General features: G+C 40.0%; 1 protein-coding gene across 1 annotated transcript in view; it reads left to right on the top strand.

Moving 5' to 3' along the window:
• The window catches only part of CFAP251 (cilia and flagella associated protein 251), a 40,941-nt gene that overhangs the window by 21,108 nt on the left and 1,342 nt on the right, over positions 1–18,491 (top strand). The window contains exons 7-15 of the mRNA XM_063085273.1: positions 1,881–1,958; positions 3,357–3,407; positions 5,304–5,518; positions 7,441–7,632; positions 8,375–8,625; positions 8,963–9,114; positions 10,193–10,366; positions 11,504–11,688; positions 17,838–17,952. Of these exons, the coding sequence (XP_062941343.1) occupies positions 1,881–1,958; positions 3,357–3,407; positions 5,304–5,518; positions 7,441–7,632; positions 8,375–8,625; positions 8,963–9,114; positions 10,193–10,366; positions 11,504–11,688; positions 17,838–17,952 (1,413 nt within the window). The remainder of the gene's footprint in view (positions 1–1,880; positions 1,959–3,356; positions 3,408–5,303; positions 5,519–7,440; positions 7,633–8,374; positions 8,626–8,962; positions 9,115–10,192; positions 10,367–11,503; positions 11,689–17,837; positions 17,953–18,491) is intronic.

Genomic DNA, 18,491 nt, shown 5'->3' with positions numbered 1-18,491 from the left:
GCTATTTTCTTCCATGATATATCCTAAAATCTTTCCTCTCCCCATTTCCACTGCCACTGTCCTAGTCCAGGCTGCAGTCATCTCTACCTGCCCAACTACAACATCCTCCCTGCTGATCTCTCACTCTTGCCTCACCCCCTAACAATCTTCCCACAGCAGCCAAAGTAATATTTTTTAAATAAGTAAAATATTATATCACGCCCTTCCTTAAAACCCTTTAGTGACTTCTCATTGTCTTTAGAATAAAATCTAAACTCCATATTATGGTCTCCAAGGTATGATCTTATTCCTCCATCCATATCCCAAAATCTATCCTCTTGATTATTAATGTTTATTAGTTTGCATCTTCTAGAATTTTATATAAATGTCTTTTTTTTTTTTTTGCAAAGGGCTTTGGCTTTTTTTTACTCGATTTACTTATGTTGTTGCGTATTTCAATAGTGCCTTGGATGAATGTACCCCCAAAACTTAATACCCACTGTAACAGTTAAGAGTGGGAAATCCTATTGTGGTAATTGTAAGGTGGGGCCTTGAAGAGGTGATTAATTAGATTGTAAGACCATGCCATAGTGAATGGATTAAAAATGGTGGTCAGGGGCATGATTCTGAGGGCTTTAAAAGGAGAGTGAATGAGGACGTTGGTCTCTCGTTCTCTCTGCTCTGCCATTTTCTACCATGTGAGACCCCCTGCCTTGCTGTAAAGCCACCACCAAAAGAAGACCCTCACCGTAAGTGTTCCCTGGACTTTAGACTTCCCAGCCTCCGAAACTTAATAAATTTCGTTTTCTTTATAAATTATCCAGTTCTGTGTATTTTGTTATAAGCAACAGAAATGGTCTAATATAGAAGACTTACTAGCTAGCTGGTTGGCTCAGTTGGTTAGAGTGTGGTGTTATAACACCAAGGTCAAGGGTCAAGGGTTGGGATTCCTGTACCAGCCAGCCACACACACACACACACACACACACACACACACACACACACACACACACACACACACACACACACACACACACACACACACACACAAGGTGGCATTTGGCAGAGTGGTCAGAGATTGAGCTGATTTGAGGCTGATTTTCAGTCTTTTTGAGGTCTGGTTTATGCACCTGCTTTAATCAGTTCTCACCCCAACCAGGCTTGCTATCCTGATACTAATTATCAGATACTGGCATTGGTAGTTTACATTCCTGCAGTAATGCAGCAAGTAATAGGTAAGGAATAGGTGTGGAGATGGGTTGGAAGCGGCAGCAATGGAACTTATAAAGCTTTTCTCAGTCTGTCTCTATGCACTCGTCCTGCAGCCCTTCATGTCAGGCTGCAGCCTCCCACCTCCCATATATGTCTCAAGACACACACCTTACGTCTCCCTAGGACTTTCACACTTGGTTGTTGTTGTTTAGTTTCTGCATTTAATGTTTCCCTCATATCTATAGTTTCTGCAGGGCTGATTTTTGGGAAGGGATCCAGCAACCCATGCTATTCACCCTCATCAGGAATCAGAATCCCCTTCCTATATCTTGCATTCATTCCAAGATATCTTGTGGCCTTGTCAAACTTAGAAATGTGTACGCAGCAGTCTTTGTCCAAGAATGGAGGTTATTGGTGAATACTGGTTTACTTTTGCCTCTTCCAATTTATAGATGATGAAGTATCATAAATAAGACTAGAAAGGGAACGTATTTGACACTATCTATTTTAACAACCAGTATTTAAGTGATAATCCTGTTGCTTACTAAATGCCATGTCTTTTCTGTTTTTTATTTCTATTCAGTTATTTATTTTAGTTAAAATTATTATTTAATTTTAGCATTCAGCTTAATTAGAGAGAAGTAGAAAATTTATTATCATGTAATATATTTCCATACTTTACATTTCAGAACTATCTTACTTTTAATCCAACAAATAATAAAGAATTGGTGAGCAATAGTAGAACACAAACAATATATTATTTGTGGGTAAGTAGAAATATTTTTATTTGTTTTAAATATGGGTACAAGTATATGTTCATTCTTTGAGTACAGATGTTTTGGTAATATAACAATATAGTATCTACTTAGGAAGCAATAAATACATATTAAGTTTTTGATTTAATTACAGTATTTATTTTAGTACCATTGGAAATTAGCATATTAAATCAGAAGCAAATAACTAAATTTCATTTAATATTTTTAAAAGTAATGAGGCAAATATTTACTTGAATATATTTAATAGGTCTAAAGTATAGGGTTTTTTTGAGGCCTTGGACTTTATTCCCTTTTAGAAACGAATTAGTGAACAGATCAGTTCGAGATATACCAACACAAGGCAAAATCATGAGATTAAGAAAACATTGAAAGTTAAACAGAATTTACCACCTGACTCAGCAATTCCTAGGTATGTACCTGAAAGAACTGAAAGCAGGCATTTAAAAAAATACTTCTGTAAAAATGTTCACAGGCTGGCTGGTTAGCAGTTGGGTAGAGTGCAGCCTTATAACCCCAAGGTCATGGACTTGGATCCCCAGACAGGCCAGTCGGAAACAAAACAAAACGAAACAGAACAAAACAAATGTACATAGCAGCAGCACTATTTGCAATAACTAAAAGGTAGAAACAAACCAAATGTCCATCAGTTGAAGAATATGTAAAGAAAATGTTATATATTGATACGCTGGAATATTATTGTATGTAGCACTGACACATGCTACAACATGATGAGCCTTGAAAACATGATGCTAAAGGAAAGAAGCCAGGCACAAAAAGTCAGGTATTGTATGAGTCCATTTATATGGAATGTTCAGAATGTTCAGGCAAACCCATAAGGACAGAGTAGATTGGTGGTTGCCAGGGGCTGCGGGTCGGCAGGAATGGAGAGTGACTGCTAATAGGTGTGGGGTTTCTTTTGGGGGTGATGAAAATGTCTTGGAACTAGATAGAGGTGGTGGTTGCACAGCATTATGAATGTACTAACTGCCACTGAATCGTGCACTTTAAAGTAGTAAATGGTTAATTTTATGTTAAGTGAATTTTACCACAGTATAAAAGTTCAAAGCAAAAACAAAAGCATATTGGATTGCTGATTGTCAGTGATACTCATTACTTCAGGGATTTATCATAAAGTTTTAAAGTCTTATTAATGTAGAATTCCAATTTGCATTAACTATCATTTAAAATCACAATAATTTGTGGCATTTTTTATGTATTGCTTTTCTTTCAGTGTTTTTAGATATTCTCTGAGGCAACAGGTTCTCTTACTGGTAGATATTGCAAGTCTCTGACCTTGTTTGGGTGTATCTGTTTTGGTTTTATCATGTAATTTGTCTTTTGGCAACCAGGTCTTTTTTTAGTAGTGATTATTTTTACTGTACTTACCAGAATGAAGAGAGAGGAATACTTGCTCACAGTGCCCCACTTTTAACAGAAAAAGTGAGTATGCCTGCTGTATTTTTATACATCCGATTTTGTGGAGAATAGACATATATGTGCAAGCTTAGTAGCTTTGAGCTGCTCTTTGTATGTCTTGATATTAAACCATTGGGAAATAATTTGAAAACTTTACTTGGGTCTGTTATTCATATTGAATTGTCAGTTGAAAATAATGGAAGTATTGTTAAAAATAAAATGTTATGGAGAAAAAAGTTAACTACCATGAGGAAATATCCAAAAAAGTGATGGCTTTTATAATGTATATGTGCATATTGACAAAGAATGCAAGTTAATATGAAATGATGTAAGTAGAATGGTTAAACATGACTGGATAAAATATAAAGCTGCTCAGTTTCAAAATAATAAAAAATGATATTGGATATTTGGTATTAGGCAGGTGACGAACCAGATATTTAGAAAATGTTTTATCTTACCTGCTTACCTCAAGCTATTGCATCTGAGGTGGAACTCGAGTTCTGTCTCCAGTAGCATTTTCTGTATTTGATATCCATGTAATCTCCCTCACTGAACACCTTATTATGATTTTTCTCCTTCCTTTCTTCTCTCATGGTATGAGTTGTAGAAACTTATTTTTATTTATTTATTTATTTTTTGCTGTTCATTTCTTTTTATTTATTTATTTTTATTTTACTTCTCAATATACATTGTAGTTCATTTTCATGCCCCTTTACCAGTTCCTCTCCACCCCCTCACCTCCCCCTCTGTAGAAACTTATTTTTTAAAGAGGGCATGCCAAAAGGAAAGATAAAGATGAGATGGATAGACACAAGGAAAAACTATTCTATCTGCAAACTTCGTGTTTCATAAATGAAAGTATCAAAAAAATACAGTGAGTTCTCTTTATTCATGGTAGTTATGTTCTATAAAGTCTCTGCAAACACTGAATTAATGAGTACTGAACCGTTCCTTCTAGGAGAAATAGGGGATTGGGTTCCTTTGAAACTCCAGTCACATTTTCATCAACTGATCAATACATAACCTTGTTTTATGTATGTTTCTCCTTCAAAACAGACTTTTGTTGTTGTTGGCGGCAAACAAGTAGGTAAATTCGCACATGCAGAATCCATTATTAATGAACATGAATTGTAATTTGAGATGATAAAAATGCCTTGTATTGAAACAGTGCTGGTCTTAGGAAGAACTTGATGCTCTTGCTTCACCAATTATTATTTTACTGATTCTTTTGTGTTCAAGTCAAAAGAACCAAACCCTAGGATCTTCTCTACATAATTAGAGAATGGGGCAGCAGATTTACTGTATGAGTATCCTGTGACTGATTGCTGAGTTTCATTCATTCATTCCATAAACATTCACTGAGGGGCTTTATCACTGCTCTGGGTTCTTTCTATACTTTATTTCTAAGATACTATCTAAGGAAGATGGCATAGTGCCTTATTTTACATAGCACAAATTTAATAAGGAGTTTCATTCAGAGCATTTCATGTCCAATGCTTAAATAATTTCTACTGATGGGAAAATACCTTATGATCAAAGGAGACTGGAAGAATTATTTTATGGTATTTACAACTGGAGCATGCTTTTGCTCATGACAGACATCAGTTTCTTTATCACTCTCTGAAACCTCCAGAAGAGAGTTGAACAGGTATAAATGTGATTAACTACTCTTTCATTTGCTTTAAACAAACAGCTTAATTGAACACGGTACATAACCCTTTACTTGCTCTTAGCAAACCGTCAGAGGTTCAGAACTACCTGGACCCTGGCAATCCATGGGAGGCGGTTTTTAGTGATTATTTTTTCCATTCTCTTTTTCCCACTATATTTCAGCCTAATATTATAAAATGTCATGTTGATAAATGCTTTGTTTTATATTTATTACCAACGATAACTCAAAACCTGTCTTTTGAAACACAGACCTTCAACAAGCTCGTGGGAAAATTTAGCCAGTCTGTCTTCCATTTGAATTTAACACAAATCCTCTCAGCAACAATGGAAGGGAAGCTGGTTGTCTGGGACATACACCGCCCACCATTGTCTTCTGCCACCTTTTTGGGCTTTCCCTATATCAAGCCTTGTAAATTGGTTCATTTGCAGAAAGAAGGTATCACCGTGCTTACTACAGTTGATAGGTAATTAACTTAATTCAAAAGTAGCTATGGATGATTATAAAAATTGTTTAGGATGTATACACATATTTTGTATGTACATAGAATATTTCTCAGAAGAATCACAACTAACTGGGAACATTGGTTGCTTCTGAGAAAGAACTGAGAACAAGGATGGGGATGGATTTACTTCCTTTTATAGTCCTCTTTGTATTAATTGAAGTTTTTTTAGATCATGAGCATGCATTATGTTAAAAAATCCCTTTGTGTTAGTGAAACAAAAAGTAACTGATTTTTTTTCTTCTGTGCTAATTAGACTTATTTTGTACCCAAAATTTTACATACTTTAAATAATTTAAGAAAATAACTCAAATAACTATATTGTTTGTCTGATTACAAAATAACATTTACCCACTGTGAAAAGATCAAATACACCAGAACTTCATAAAATTCACTAATTCTTTGATTTTGAGAGGCTGTGAGGACTCACAGATGATAATTGAAAGCCTCTGATAGAACAGGGTTCGCATTCCAGCTGCATCCCTTTCTTGCTGCATGACCTTGAACAGGAGACTTAACCTTGCTGAACCTCCATTGTCCCTTCTGTAAAATGGGCATAACAATACTGTTTCTCTCAGAGCTATCTTTGGATTTTCCGAGACAAGACATGTGACACTCTTAGCACACAGTCTGGCACAGGGGAGCCTGAGGTAAATGGCAGCCATCATTAGTGTGTGAGCAGAGTTCTCAAAAGTGTAGAGAAAATTGCCTAATGATGAGGACGCTGCCCAATATGGTTGGAGTCACTGTGCCATCTACTTTCAAAAAGCCCATTTGCTTTCATTTCCTTTTTTTTGATGCAGGGGAACAGTGAGGTCCTGGCATGGTTTTACAAAGAGAAATGCAAATTGTCATCCTCACTCAGTGATGCGAAAAGACAGTAGTAGAACTGCAATTGATGATACGGTCAACTTTTAATGAGCTGGAGGTTAGGAACCAGTGAAGACCAGGCCTGGGTTTTCCTGCATCCGTGTTAAATAAAACCCCACCAGGACCTATATAGCCCAGGAAGGAAAAGGTCTCTGAGAATTCTTGGCCAGTTTTGCTGCTTCTGTCCAGCAGAGGGCAGTGAAAGATGTTCTAGCCAATTACTCTGCCCACCTGCCTTGCTTATTAATCAGAAACCTCATTTAAACACTCTGCATATATAAGAGAAAATTTATCTCCCTACTCCCCCCCATGATTAGAATTATGTCAGAGTTTTAAAAAAACAAACCCATTTGGATGGATCTGAGGACTGGATATAAAACCCATTTTGTCACGCAGCACTGCCTTTGGCTGTGATGACTGGGTAGGGTTTTATGATCTCTCTAACATCAGTGCCTTCCTATAAAGCGGCTTGTGTCCCATTGCCAGCCTGTGTGACTTCAGAGTGCTGGTAGAGCAACTCTCTCTATTGTCATCTGCAGTCTTATGGCAGAGAATGTAAATCACTGCCCACTGCCATCATATATGGCTGATCTTGGAGGGCAGGGAAGAGTGTATCAGAAAGCATGGACTTTGCTTTGGATACACCTGGATTCTCTGCATAGTCTAGCCACATGGCCCTGATAGGGTTGCCAGATACAAGTATGTCCCATGCAATATTTGGGATATACTTATACTAAAAGATTAGTCATTGCTTATCTGAGATTCCAGTTTAACTGGGCACCTTGTATTGTTATTTGCTAAATCTGGCAACCTTAGGCCTTGAGCAAATTTTTTACTTCTCTAAGCTTTAGTTTTGTAGATGTAAAGTAGGATAACAGTAAAATCAGCCTTATTGGACAGTGTTAATGTAGTTTTTATAATTCCTAGAGTCCAGAGCCTGGCATATAATTAGGTATTCAATAGATAGTACTGGTTATTACTGCTGTTTAACAAACTGATGTTATTCTCCATTTCAGCTACATTGTCACAGGTGACATTAAGGGCAACATTAAGTTCTATGATCACACCCTGTCCATTGTTAACTGGTACAGTCACTTCAAACTGAACTCCATAAGAACTCTGTCCTTTTCAAAGACCCCGGCAACTCTTACGGAGAAATCAAACTTTCCTCCAGACTGCACTTTAAAAGGTGACCTTTTTATTGTAAGGTAAGTTGTTAATGAATCTAGTCATTTGAATGGTCAAAAAAATGATTGATTGATGTCTTCTTTTTGTTTGTGTGCAGTGGAATGTTCATCTTGCTCCTGGGATATGAAAAAGAGAGAGCTGGCCTTCCTAGTCAATCCTTTCCTAGCTTTAGATGAATATCCTAGGCTGATTACAGTCACCATTTGATTTTCTAAATTTTTAAACATTATTTTAATATAAGAATCATTAGTGACTGGAAGCTGGGAAGTTCTTATCCCTGAGCTCTTATCTCTGTTGAGTCTGAAGTTCTTTACTATGGACTGATCTCTTTTCTCTAAACTGAGCTTGTCCTAACCACTGCGGTTAAAGTCATTAAATAATTAATAGCCATAACATTTCAAGACTGAATTATCTGTGAGTCTGCTTAATTACCCTTGCAGTATTTACAGGCACATCTGTATGTGTGCACCAAACTCCATATTTGCATACACAAATGAATATTTGCATGTGCAGATTAGCTAATTGTACAACTGACTGTCCATCTGCATACTTAATGACTCAATTTACATGTAGAAAAGTGGGCTCTTTCACTTGCAAATGGAGGCTGTTGGGTATTGGTGGTATATTTTTGGAGATGTTGGGTTAATAATGTCACTAAATTACAGACGACAGAGACGTTTCATGTGCAATTAGAAGCAGAATAGCTGGCATGCCCCATTTCCTGCAAACACTGATACTGTCTGGTCTCTCCTTGGCAAACAGGAATCTTGTCATTGGAACATCTGATGCCACGGTGTACCACTTAACGACAGATGGGACCAAACTTGAGAAGTTATTCAAAGAGCCCAAGGATGCCATTTGTGCCATCTCATGCCACCCATATCAATCCCTCATCGCCATTGGAAGTGTCTGTGGGATGATCAAAGTGTGGGATTATGAAAAGAAAATATACCTTTTCAGCAGGGTCTTTGAGAAGGGGCTTGGAGTCCAGAGTCTGACCTACAACCCTGAAGGTATTTTCATTTTATCAGCCTATCATCACTTCCAAATTGAAAACAGACCCAAAGGGGCTATGCCTTTGCCTGTTACAGCTCCAGGAAGTTTCTCCAGAACCGACCTTTCCTACCAGGCTAAGTGAGATACCTTCTCTCTCAGGGTCCCGCAGCACTCTGGCCCTACTACAGAGTGCTCATCCCAAAGTGTCACACTTTTTAGTTTATTTCTCCACATAAGGATATTGTTGTGTTCATATATGTCTCCTCTGCACCAGAACAAAGCCTGGCATGGACTTGATATTTCTTGAGTGCATGAAGTCCTTTTCCATCATTATTCTCTGGCTTGTCATTTCAGGAGCCCTTCTTGGAGCTGGCTTCACAGAGGGGACAGTTTACATTCTTGATGCAATGTCTTTAGAAAGTGAAATCCCAGAGCCTTTCAAATATTCCAGAACCAGTGTGACTCATATAAGCTTCTCCCATGACTCCCAGTATATGGCAACTGCTGTAAGTATTTTCTATGATGGCTGTCCAGTGGCTCAGCAACCCTATTTAAAACCAAAAGAAAGAGGGGCTGGTGGAAGTGGGGGTTTCTTTTTGGGGTGATGAAGATGCTCTAAAGTTGTGGTGATGGATGCATAATTCTGTCCATATACTAAAAACCATTGATTGTACGTTTTAAGTGGGTGGATCATGTGGTATATGAATTATATCTCAATAAAGCTGTTATACAAAGAGAAAGAGGTGGGAGAGGTCGGAGGATTTTTGTCCGAAAAGAAGACCAGTGCGTCAGAACTTCCAGACTGGGATGCCGCTGCCCTGGTGGCTCATGTCGGTTTGTTAGGTTTGGGGAACTCTGTTTCTGCTTCCATTCCTTCATCTTTCCCTCTGATTTTTGACAGGATGACATTCTCATTGATCTCAAAGCAGCGTCCTCCACCAGTGTTTCAGATTCTGTTCCTTCCTTTGTGAATAGGGCTGGTGATTTTAGGAAAGAGTTTCTCAGACCCCTGACCTCTCCCTCCTGCCAATTCTCTTGGTCTGTCTTTACATCAGGAGGGGAAAAGCTGCATCTTCATTCATTTAAACCCGTCTCTCCTCATGCTTTGTGTATACAATGCTTTAAAGCCAGAAGCCACCCCAGCACAGTGCTGGTGCACGCAGCTCAGGCACCGTGTCCCCGCAGGCTGGGCTCTCCTACTCCCACCTGTTCACTCTCAGCCATCATACGTTTTTTAAAAAAATCATATCTTTATTTTATGTAACTGGACAAAGAGAAGGGAATACAAAGGCAAAAAGTGTCAGACTCTTGGTTTTCCACAGGGAATGAGGTAGGGACTTGAAAAAGAGAGTCAGACCATAACATCAGATAAATACATTCTCCCTCCACTACCTTCATAAGTTATCTACTTTCAACCTTAATTTTCTCATCTGCAAAATGGGCATTGTTTTACTACTTGCTTCAGTAGACTAAAGTTTTTTTTTGGATAAACTATTCTAAAAGCAAAATTAGTATGAAAAAATAATGATTATTAAGTTACAGAATTAAAAAAGGAATAATATCCACTCTTTTGCTCACATTCAGGATGTAAGTTTTACTGTGGCTGTTTACATGGTGATAGTCAAAAATGGACAAAGGATCTGGGAATATTTAGCAAGACTTCGCTCTCATCACAAAAGCATCCAAAGTCTCCTGTTTGGGGTTCATCTGGATAGCAATGAGCCTAGACTGCTGAGCCTCGGGAGAGACAGGCTGTTGGTGAGCTGTTCAGTTTTCCTTTACCTGGTCACCAGGGCTGTGTGTGTCTCATTCTTGTTATTTCCCTGGCATCTTACATAGCACCAGGTCCTTGGTAGGTGTGTTTGCTGTAGAAAGTGAGTGTACAACAAAGTAACATAATCTTCTCCAAAGTCAGCATTTTGCCTTAACATGGCTGTTACACTGCATAGGGATTCTTGTCCTTCCTGAGGAGGCTTCTGGAAAGTGGCCAATAGAAAGGCAAGGGGAGGTGGTGTTCCCGACAGCATGGAAAACTCAGCCACTCTCGCCTCCCAGTATACATTTGGGGAGCCAACACTTACTAACACTTTATTTTTGTCCAGAGGGTTGGGACCAGGCTGTTACCTAAAAGCAAAAACTAGTAGAAGATGAGAGATGAGAGGGAAAGGCAGGGATGGTGGCAAACATGGTGTTCTAGGATCCAGGGGAAAGGATTCAAAGTCAATGAATCAATATATGTTTCCTTCCTCTCTCCCTCCCTCCTCTCCACCCCCCACTTCCTTTCCTCCCCTTCCTTCCTTTATTCCATCCATTCATCCATCCTGATCTGCCCACCAAAACATACCTGTGGGCCAAATTCAACAGGCTGCTAATTTGTGACTGCTAATTTATCAAGTGCTGAGATTTAGATATAAATTAGTTTCTACTCTTGAAGCATTCCTAAGATAATGGTAAGATAATGGTGAGTGACACAGTATGACATAACTGTAAGAGTCCAGGTTTTGGAGTTGGTGAACCTAAATTTGAATTTTTACTCTACCACTTCTTAGCTGTGTGACCTTGGGCAAGCCACTCTGAACATCTCTGAGCATCTTTTTTCTCGTCTGTAAAATGGGCACCACAGTACCACTTTGCAGGGGCGTCATGAGGTTAAATGGCATGATGTCTTTAGAGCACTTAGCTCATCCTCTTGCTCATAGTGAATACTCAATGATGATAACTTTTAATAGCTGTAAGGTCTAGGCAAGGCTTCTTTTAGGGTACCTGATACTGTCTCCCCCCAGAATAGACTATGGACTGACCGTTATGAAGGCTGTCAACTGAAGCTAAGGGCTACTTAGCTGAGCTTTTCATTCAGCCAGTTCCTCAAGCATGTCCATTTGGGCTTCTCTGCAGATCGAATATAATCTTCGCAAAAGCCACAAAGACCACCTGGAAGTCCTGGATATTCATCGAACTGACCAGGGCAGCTACCCCACCTGTATGGTCTGGTACCCGCCGCTCACCAAGGAACTCTTCCTGCTTATTTGCAACAGCAGCTACAAAGTGAAACTTTTTAATTCTACCACCAAAATGTGCAGGTAAGCACTGGAAGCTTCCCACTGATGTGTGTAAGTCAGTTTCTCAGCCCCAGCCTATTTCAAGTCTCAACTTAAGGATATGCGAGCAGCTTGGCTACTGCTACTATCCTCCTCACTTTGCACACGAAACTGAGGCACAGGTAACATAAGTACTTCTCAACCAAGGTCGCATGGCCAGGAAGTGCCAGAGGCAGGATGCAGACCTGGATCCCTTGCCCCTAAGCCCAGCACTGCGTGGTGGTAAGGTACCCAGAGCTCAGTGCCTGTGAATCAATGAAGGAACAGACCCAGGGGCCCTGGAAAAGTTGCTGATACTCTAAAGTCTGTTCTTCTCTCATGACGACAACTACCAATTGTTTGATTTTTCTTAATCTTGGCTCTCAGAGGAGTTTTTATAATGATAGCATTTATCTGTTCATTCTGTACATGAACTAGGTACTGTGCCAGGTGCTGAAGATGGGGATGAAAACAAAATGTTTCCATCATCGCGGAGTTTACACTTTAGTAGAGGAGGGATATACAATCAAACATGTAGCTAGTGCCATGCAAAAAAAATTGGAAACAGCAGAGTAAAAAGATCGGGAGTCCTGGAGACAGAGGGGCAGCAGTGCAGGCCTCTGAGTGTGGGTGACATCTGAACAGAGACTTGAAGGAAGTGAGGGAGCAAGCCACATAGTTGGAGGAAAAGGTGTCCAGACAGAAGATCAGCAAGTGTGAAAGGACCAAAGAGAGAGGTGTTTGGGGTTTGAGAAATGCCAGGAAGGCTTCATGGCTGGAGTGGAGGGGGCAAGGAAGAGAGCGTGGAAAGTGAATCACAGAGGTGCAGATAGGTCACCTGCGTGCCACACCACAGGGACTCCAGCTCTTCTCTGAGTGAGACAAGAGCTAGTGGAGGGTTTTGAGCAGGAAAAAAACATGTTGTGGGTCACATTTGAGAATGATGTCTGGCTTTGGTATGGGGACCACCCTCTGGGGTGCACAGGCAGAAGCAGTGCTCCACGGCTATTGTGAGAGATGATGGTGGCTGGGCCTGAGGCTTAGCAGGGGAAGGGTCAGGCTCCAGGGGTGTCCGGCAGACGGAGTTAAAGGGATGTGCCGATAGAGTGAGCATGCAGGCTTCCTCACACACCTCAGAGGTTTCAGCTGAGCAGCCTGGAGAATGGAGCTGACCTTTATGACATGAGGAAGACAAGGGCAAGCACAGTTTCAAGACACATCGAGTCAGAGTTTGGACAAGGGAAGTGTAGGTGCTGCCTCATCATCTGTGTGGGAGGACACAAATTACACTCTTGAGTATGGAGGTCATGGGGAGGCTGGATTGGAGGTCAAGAGCTCAGGAGGGTTTAAGAGAAGACTCCAGAGGGGAAGTGTAGATGGAGGTGGAAGGACCAAGCCCAGGGTACCCAAAGCTTCCCAAGTTATCCCACATCTGTGGTGCCAGGGTCTGCACCTCATGATGAACACTGAGTACTGTACGACCTTCTGCGCTAGGCCCTGCACTTGCCTCCCATTTTGTCCTCAACAACCCTGACAGTATTGTCCTGTGGAGGTCCAGGGAGGCTGCATAACTTGGCCAAGGTCAAGCAGCTGGGCAGGGCAGGGCAGGACTTGACCCTGGAACCTAGCTCTGACTCTGTCCTCCACTCAGCACTCTGGGGCCCTGATGCAGCCCTGGCTTTGGGATCCTACCTGGTCAGCCCTGGAGGGGAGCTGCTTCTGCCTGTGGTTTGGCTCCTCTTGGTGTGGCTGGAAGGAGGCATGGACACAGGAGAAAGGGGAAGTGAGAAGGCTTCGGTGACCTGCTAGGAGAAGGAAGTTAGAGAAGTGACAGCAGCTGGCCCCATGCTTGAGGACAGTCTTGCATCTCAGACAAGATAGGGCCTCAAAAGGCCAGACCACCTGGGGTCTTTTTTTTTTTTTTTTTTTTTTTTTTTTAAACAATTCTTTTCCAGAAAGCACAAGGAAAAATCAGTGAGAAATGCCTTTTCAAATGGTAGGAAGAGAAATCCAGCACAATTTTTAAAAACTATTAAGATACTTGAAAGAATATATAAAGAAGAGTTTTAGAAAGATTTCAGATTATTTGTTCATCATCTTTAATGGACACACTTTTTGGACAAAGAATATCCCACAGATATGCCTGGTCCTAAGAAACTGAATTTGTAGAGCAGGAGAATTAAGGATGGTGTGCCTCAGGCTTGAAGTTCCTGCTAACAGTTGCTAACCAGAGAAAAGAGGCAGGAAGTACTTTTAGCCACACAGGAGTTTGTGCCTATTGAAGATCAATCTGAAATTAGCATCAAGCATCTTTTAATTTTATTTATTTATTTTTCTTTTGGCATCTGGCCAGTACAGGGATCAAACCGTGGACCCTGGTGTTATCGGCACTACGCTCTGACCAAGCGAGCTAACCAACCAGCCCAAAACTACCCATTTTAAAGTGAGCAATGCTGAGGCATTTAGTATGTTCACAATTTTGTGCAACCACCATTACTTCTGTTTAGTTCCAGAACCTCTCCATTGTTCCAAAATAAAACCCCTTGCATAAAGCATCTTTAAGTTGTAGGAATAATAAAGTCTCATAACCACAGCTTAATTAGGAAGGAATTGCCTTTTCATGATAAATCCAAAATAATTTTAAATGTGTTTAGAAATGTTTGAAAGAACGTGAAAAGGCAGTTCACAGAAAAAAGGCCAATGAACCTATGAGCAGATGCTCACTAGTATATCAAAGATGCAAATGAAAACAAGATATCATTTTTTACAAATCAGATTAGCAAAGATAAAAATGATTGATTGTGCCTATTGTTGGCAAGGGTATAGGAAACAGGCACTCTCCCCCACTGCTGGTGGGGGTGTAAATCAGTGTAACCTTCTGGGAAAGCAATTTGTTACCCTCTATTAAATTTTATCATATCTTCTGATTTCTAGGAATGTAGCCTACAAAAGTGCTCACACAGTATGCCAAGACATAAGTAAAAGCGTGTCTTGTTTGAAAATATTTTTTAAAATGGAAACAATCCAAATGTCCATTAATAGGAGATTAATTAAATGATGGCTTGTCAGTACTCTGGAACAGGATGCAGCTTTTATTTTATTTTTATTTTTTATTTTTGTAATGGTATGATGCTGCTTTTAGAAAAGAAAAGAAAAAGTAAGATGGCTGTCTGTGTAGTAACGTGAAAATATCTTCTAGATATAAGATGAGGGCTGGCCAGTTAGCTCAGTTGGTTCGAGTGGGGTACTATTAACACCAAGGGAAAGGGTTCGATCCCTGTGCCAGCCAGCCACCAAAAATAAAAGAGAAGATATAAGAGGAAATAAATCAGATTTTCAAATAATAAGCATGAATATTGTAATTCTATTTTATATAAAATGACAATTATAAAAGAAATTCTCAAGTCATATGCACTAAACTATTACTTATGATTATTTTGGGATAGGGTCAACAATGTGGAGTTATAGGTAGATCTCTACTTTATATAAGTAAATTTTTGAAAAATTTCATGATGAATGTATAACACTTTTTCAATCAGAAGAAAAATATATTAATTTAATAAAATTGTTAGATATGTTTAATACTACTAGGAAACAGTTATATGGCCACGTGCCAGAAACTGTTCTAAGTGCTGTGTAAATATTAACTTATATGATGCTTGCCACAGTCTTATGGGATAAGTACACGGTCTTATGGGATAAGTCATTTTCCTTATTTTACAGATAAGGAACCTGAGGCACACAGAAGTTGAGTAACTTAACCTTTTTTTTTTCTTATTTATAACTTAAGTCAGGATGTAATGTACATACCATAAATTTTACCCTTTTAAAGTATATGCTTAGGTGGTTTTTACTATATTCACCAGTTTTGCAGTCATCACCACTATCCAATTCAAGAACATTCTCCTCACCCTGAGAAGAAACCTGGTACCTATCAGCAGTCATCCCCATACCCACTCCCCCACTACCCTTGGCAACTACTAATCTGCTTTCTGTCTTATGAATTTGTCTGTTCTGGACATATATATAAATATAAATTCATATTCATATAAGTGGAGTTTTACAATATGTGACTTTTGGTGTCTGGCTTTTTTCACTTAACATAATGTCTTCAAGGTTCATCCACATTGTGTCATGAATCAGTCCTTTATTCCTTTTTATGGCTGAATAATATTCCCTTGTGTGGATACACTACATTTTGCTCATCCATTAGTTGATAGGCATTTAGGTTGTTTCCACGTTTTGGCTACTATGAACATTTGCGTATAGGTTTCTGTCTAGATGTGTGTTTCATTTCTCTTGGGTATAGAAATTCTGGATCATATGGTAACTCTGTGTTTAGCCGTTTGAGGAACTTCCAGACTTTTCCACAGCAGCTGCACCATTTTGCATTTCCACCAGCAATGTATGAAGGTTCCAGTTTCTCCACAACCTGCCCCTAATTTTTAAGGATCAGACTGAGATTCAAGTCAGAGTCTGTGCTCTTAAGTATGTTCTACCCACTCAGTGATATGTGGGGACAGGCCTTCAACATTTCTACTTGAGTGATAAGAGAAGGGTGACTTAGAATGAGCTGTGCATTGTCTACCTAGTGGTCATTATAGTATTTTTAACATTTCGCCTCATTCTACATGCATATAAACCTGATTGCGCATCATCCCAGCTTGACACCCTCCTATGGCATCCTGTTGCCCAGCAGGGAAAGTCTGCCTTCATAACTGCCCCTGTAACCTTCCCAGGTTCACCTCCTCCACCTCCTTTCCCTCTTATTTTTTATGCTTCTGCAGTTTTCAAACAATATTCTACGTCCCCCACCTTTGTGCTTCCTATTCCCACTGCCTGTTTCCCTGTTACCTCCATGTTTGTCTCCCTAGCTCAAAGTCACCATTCCAGACACAGCTCAATTTCACCTGGTAGCTCTTCACTCCTTCCTCAATGCAGCCCCTGCACCGTGAATTTGCTGCTGTTACCACACGTCTCACCTCATGTTGGTTCCATGTCTGCTGTCCCTGCTAGGCTGGGACGTCAGTGGCAGGAGCCATATCTTACTAATTTCTATATCCTGAGCACCTAACACAATGCCTGGCACAGAGAGGTGTTCAAGAAAGGCTGTTTAATGTAATTTAGTCTTCATTTATCCAGCATACATGTAATTATCTACTGTCCCAGTCAGACACAGACAGGGTGCAGGGGATATAAAGAGAAAACACATCCAAACTCCCAGGGCTAGTTATAGAATAAAATGAAATCACTGTTGGGCTTACATAGGGGCAGATCTAGGTTTTGGAGGGTCTGAATCATATTTGATTTTGTGGGTCCTCTTAAAAAAAAAAAGATACATAATTAAGAGTAAAAAATGGCTGGGGCCTCTTCCAGGGCTGAGAAGTGGCCTGTGTGAGTGAGAGGTCCTGAAGCTTAAGTTTTGCTAGCTTCAGGGAGAATCCAACTCTGTGCTTAAGGAAACATCCAGTGACCTCACCTCCAAGCAGATCCCTAGTCAATTTAACAGACCTGAATTAGAGAAATCTGACCAGTGTGGGGACATGATTCAGTTACGATTTGATGCAAAGATAGTTTTGGAAATCTGTGTGTTGCACCTACACCTGTATGTCAGACATCTGGAACAACATAAAGCGTCTCATTCTAATCTCTTGGCCTGCCACTGGGGTGTTTATTTGCATCCTGCCAATGACTGTCACTTCCTTGCAGCCTTTTTCTTGCCCCTTGTTCACGTACACATTCCTGAGGCATAATGTTCCCTTCACTCAGCTGTCAAGGAGGAAAGTCAGCACCATGACCACTGAAAGCACTCTTCATAATCAGAGTTTCCCTGGAGCGTTTGCTGTTGGGAGTTGTTGCCCATTATTTACAGCAACTATTAGCAGTGATTGAGAGAGCAGTTCTATGTACAGGCTTAGCTGAGTGACAAGACAGGAAATTCAGAATTAAAAACTTATAAGGGGGCTGGCCGTTTAGCTCAGTTGGTTAGAGCATGGTGTTATAACACCAAGGTCAAGGTTTTGAATCCCTGAGCCAGCCAGCTGCAAAAAAAAAAAAAAAGTATAAGGGTGTCATGACAAAACGTCTTAAAACCTTTGTTCAGATTTGTGGAATTGAAAAAAAAATTTTTTTGTTTCTTTTTTCTCATTCAGACAGACACTTGTTGGGCCAGCTTACGGTTCTCCTATTGAGCAGACACAAGTCCTCCCGGTGAAAACCACTGTGGAACTACAGAAACGCTACTTGGTGTTTATTAACAGAGACAAGGTAGCAGCCCTTTATTCTGTTCCTCTGTAAGATGACTGTGTGTATTACGAGCAGGAACCAGTCCCAAAGATTGTGAGACTAAAGGATGCCTGGTTTCACAGCCAAGCCCAACTATTTCCATCTGGGTCAATGATGATACTGAAAATTGCCCTTAGATTAGTGAGAATGACTCTCGAGAGACATTTCTGAGCAGAACTGCCATATTTTCTGTACCCCCAGTGAAGACACATGGTTTGTCCACCAAAGGATTTTTTCTTTCTTATTTACATGGAAAAACCTTATAAAGACATGCAAGTTAGTTATACTTAGTGGTACACTTAATGAATAATCTATATTGAAAAGCATAAAGTCAAAGGATATGAGAATTATTCTCAAAAAACCTGGACATCTGACTATAAAGACAGGGAGGGAATCTCTTTTGTGTACCTGCTGAAGCTGTGCAGGGGGGCCCCTCAGATACCCCCTACAAGGGCCTGTGTGTGGGCATCTAGCTACATTAAACATAGCTCTTATACCTGAGACGGTTCAAGACAGTGTCA

This window comes from Cynocephalus volans, chromosome 2, assembly GCF_027409185.1.
Source record: "Cynocephalus volans isolate mCynVol1 chromosome 2, mCynVol1.pri, whole genome shotgun sequence".
Lineage (NCBI taxonomy): Eukaryota > Metazoa > Chordata > Mammalia > Dermoptera > Cynocephalidae > Cynocephalus > Cynocephalus volans.
This window is presented reverse-complemented; position numbering and strand designations above follow the sequence as displayed.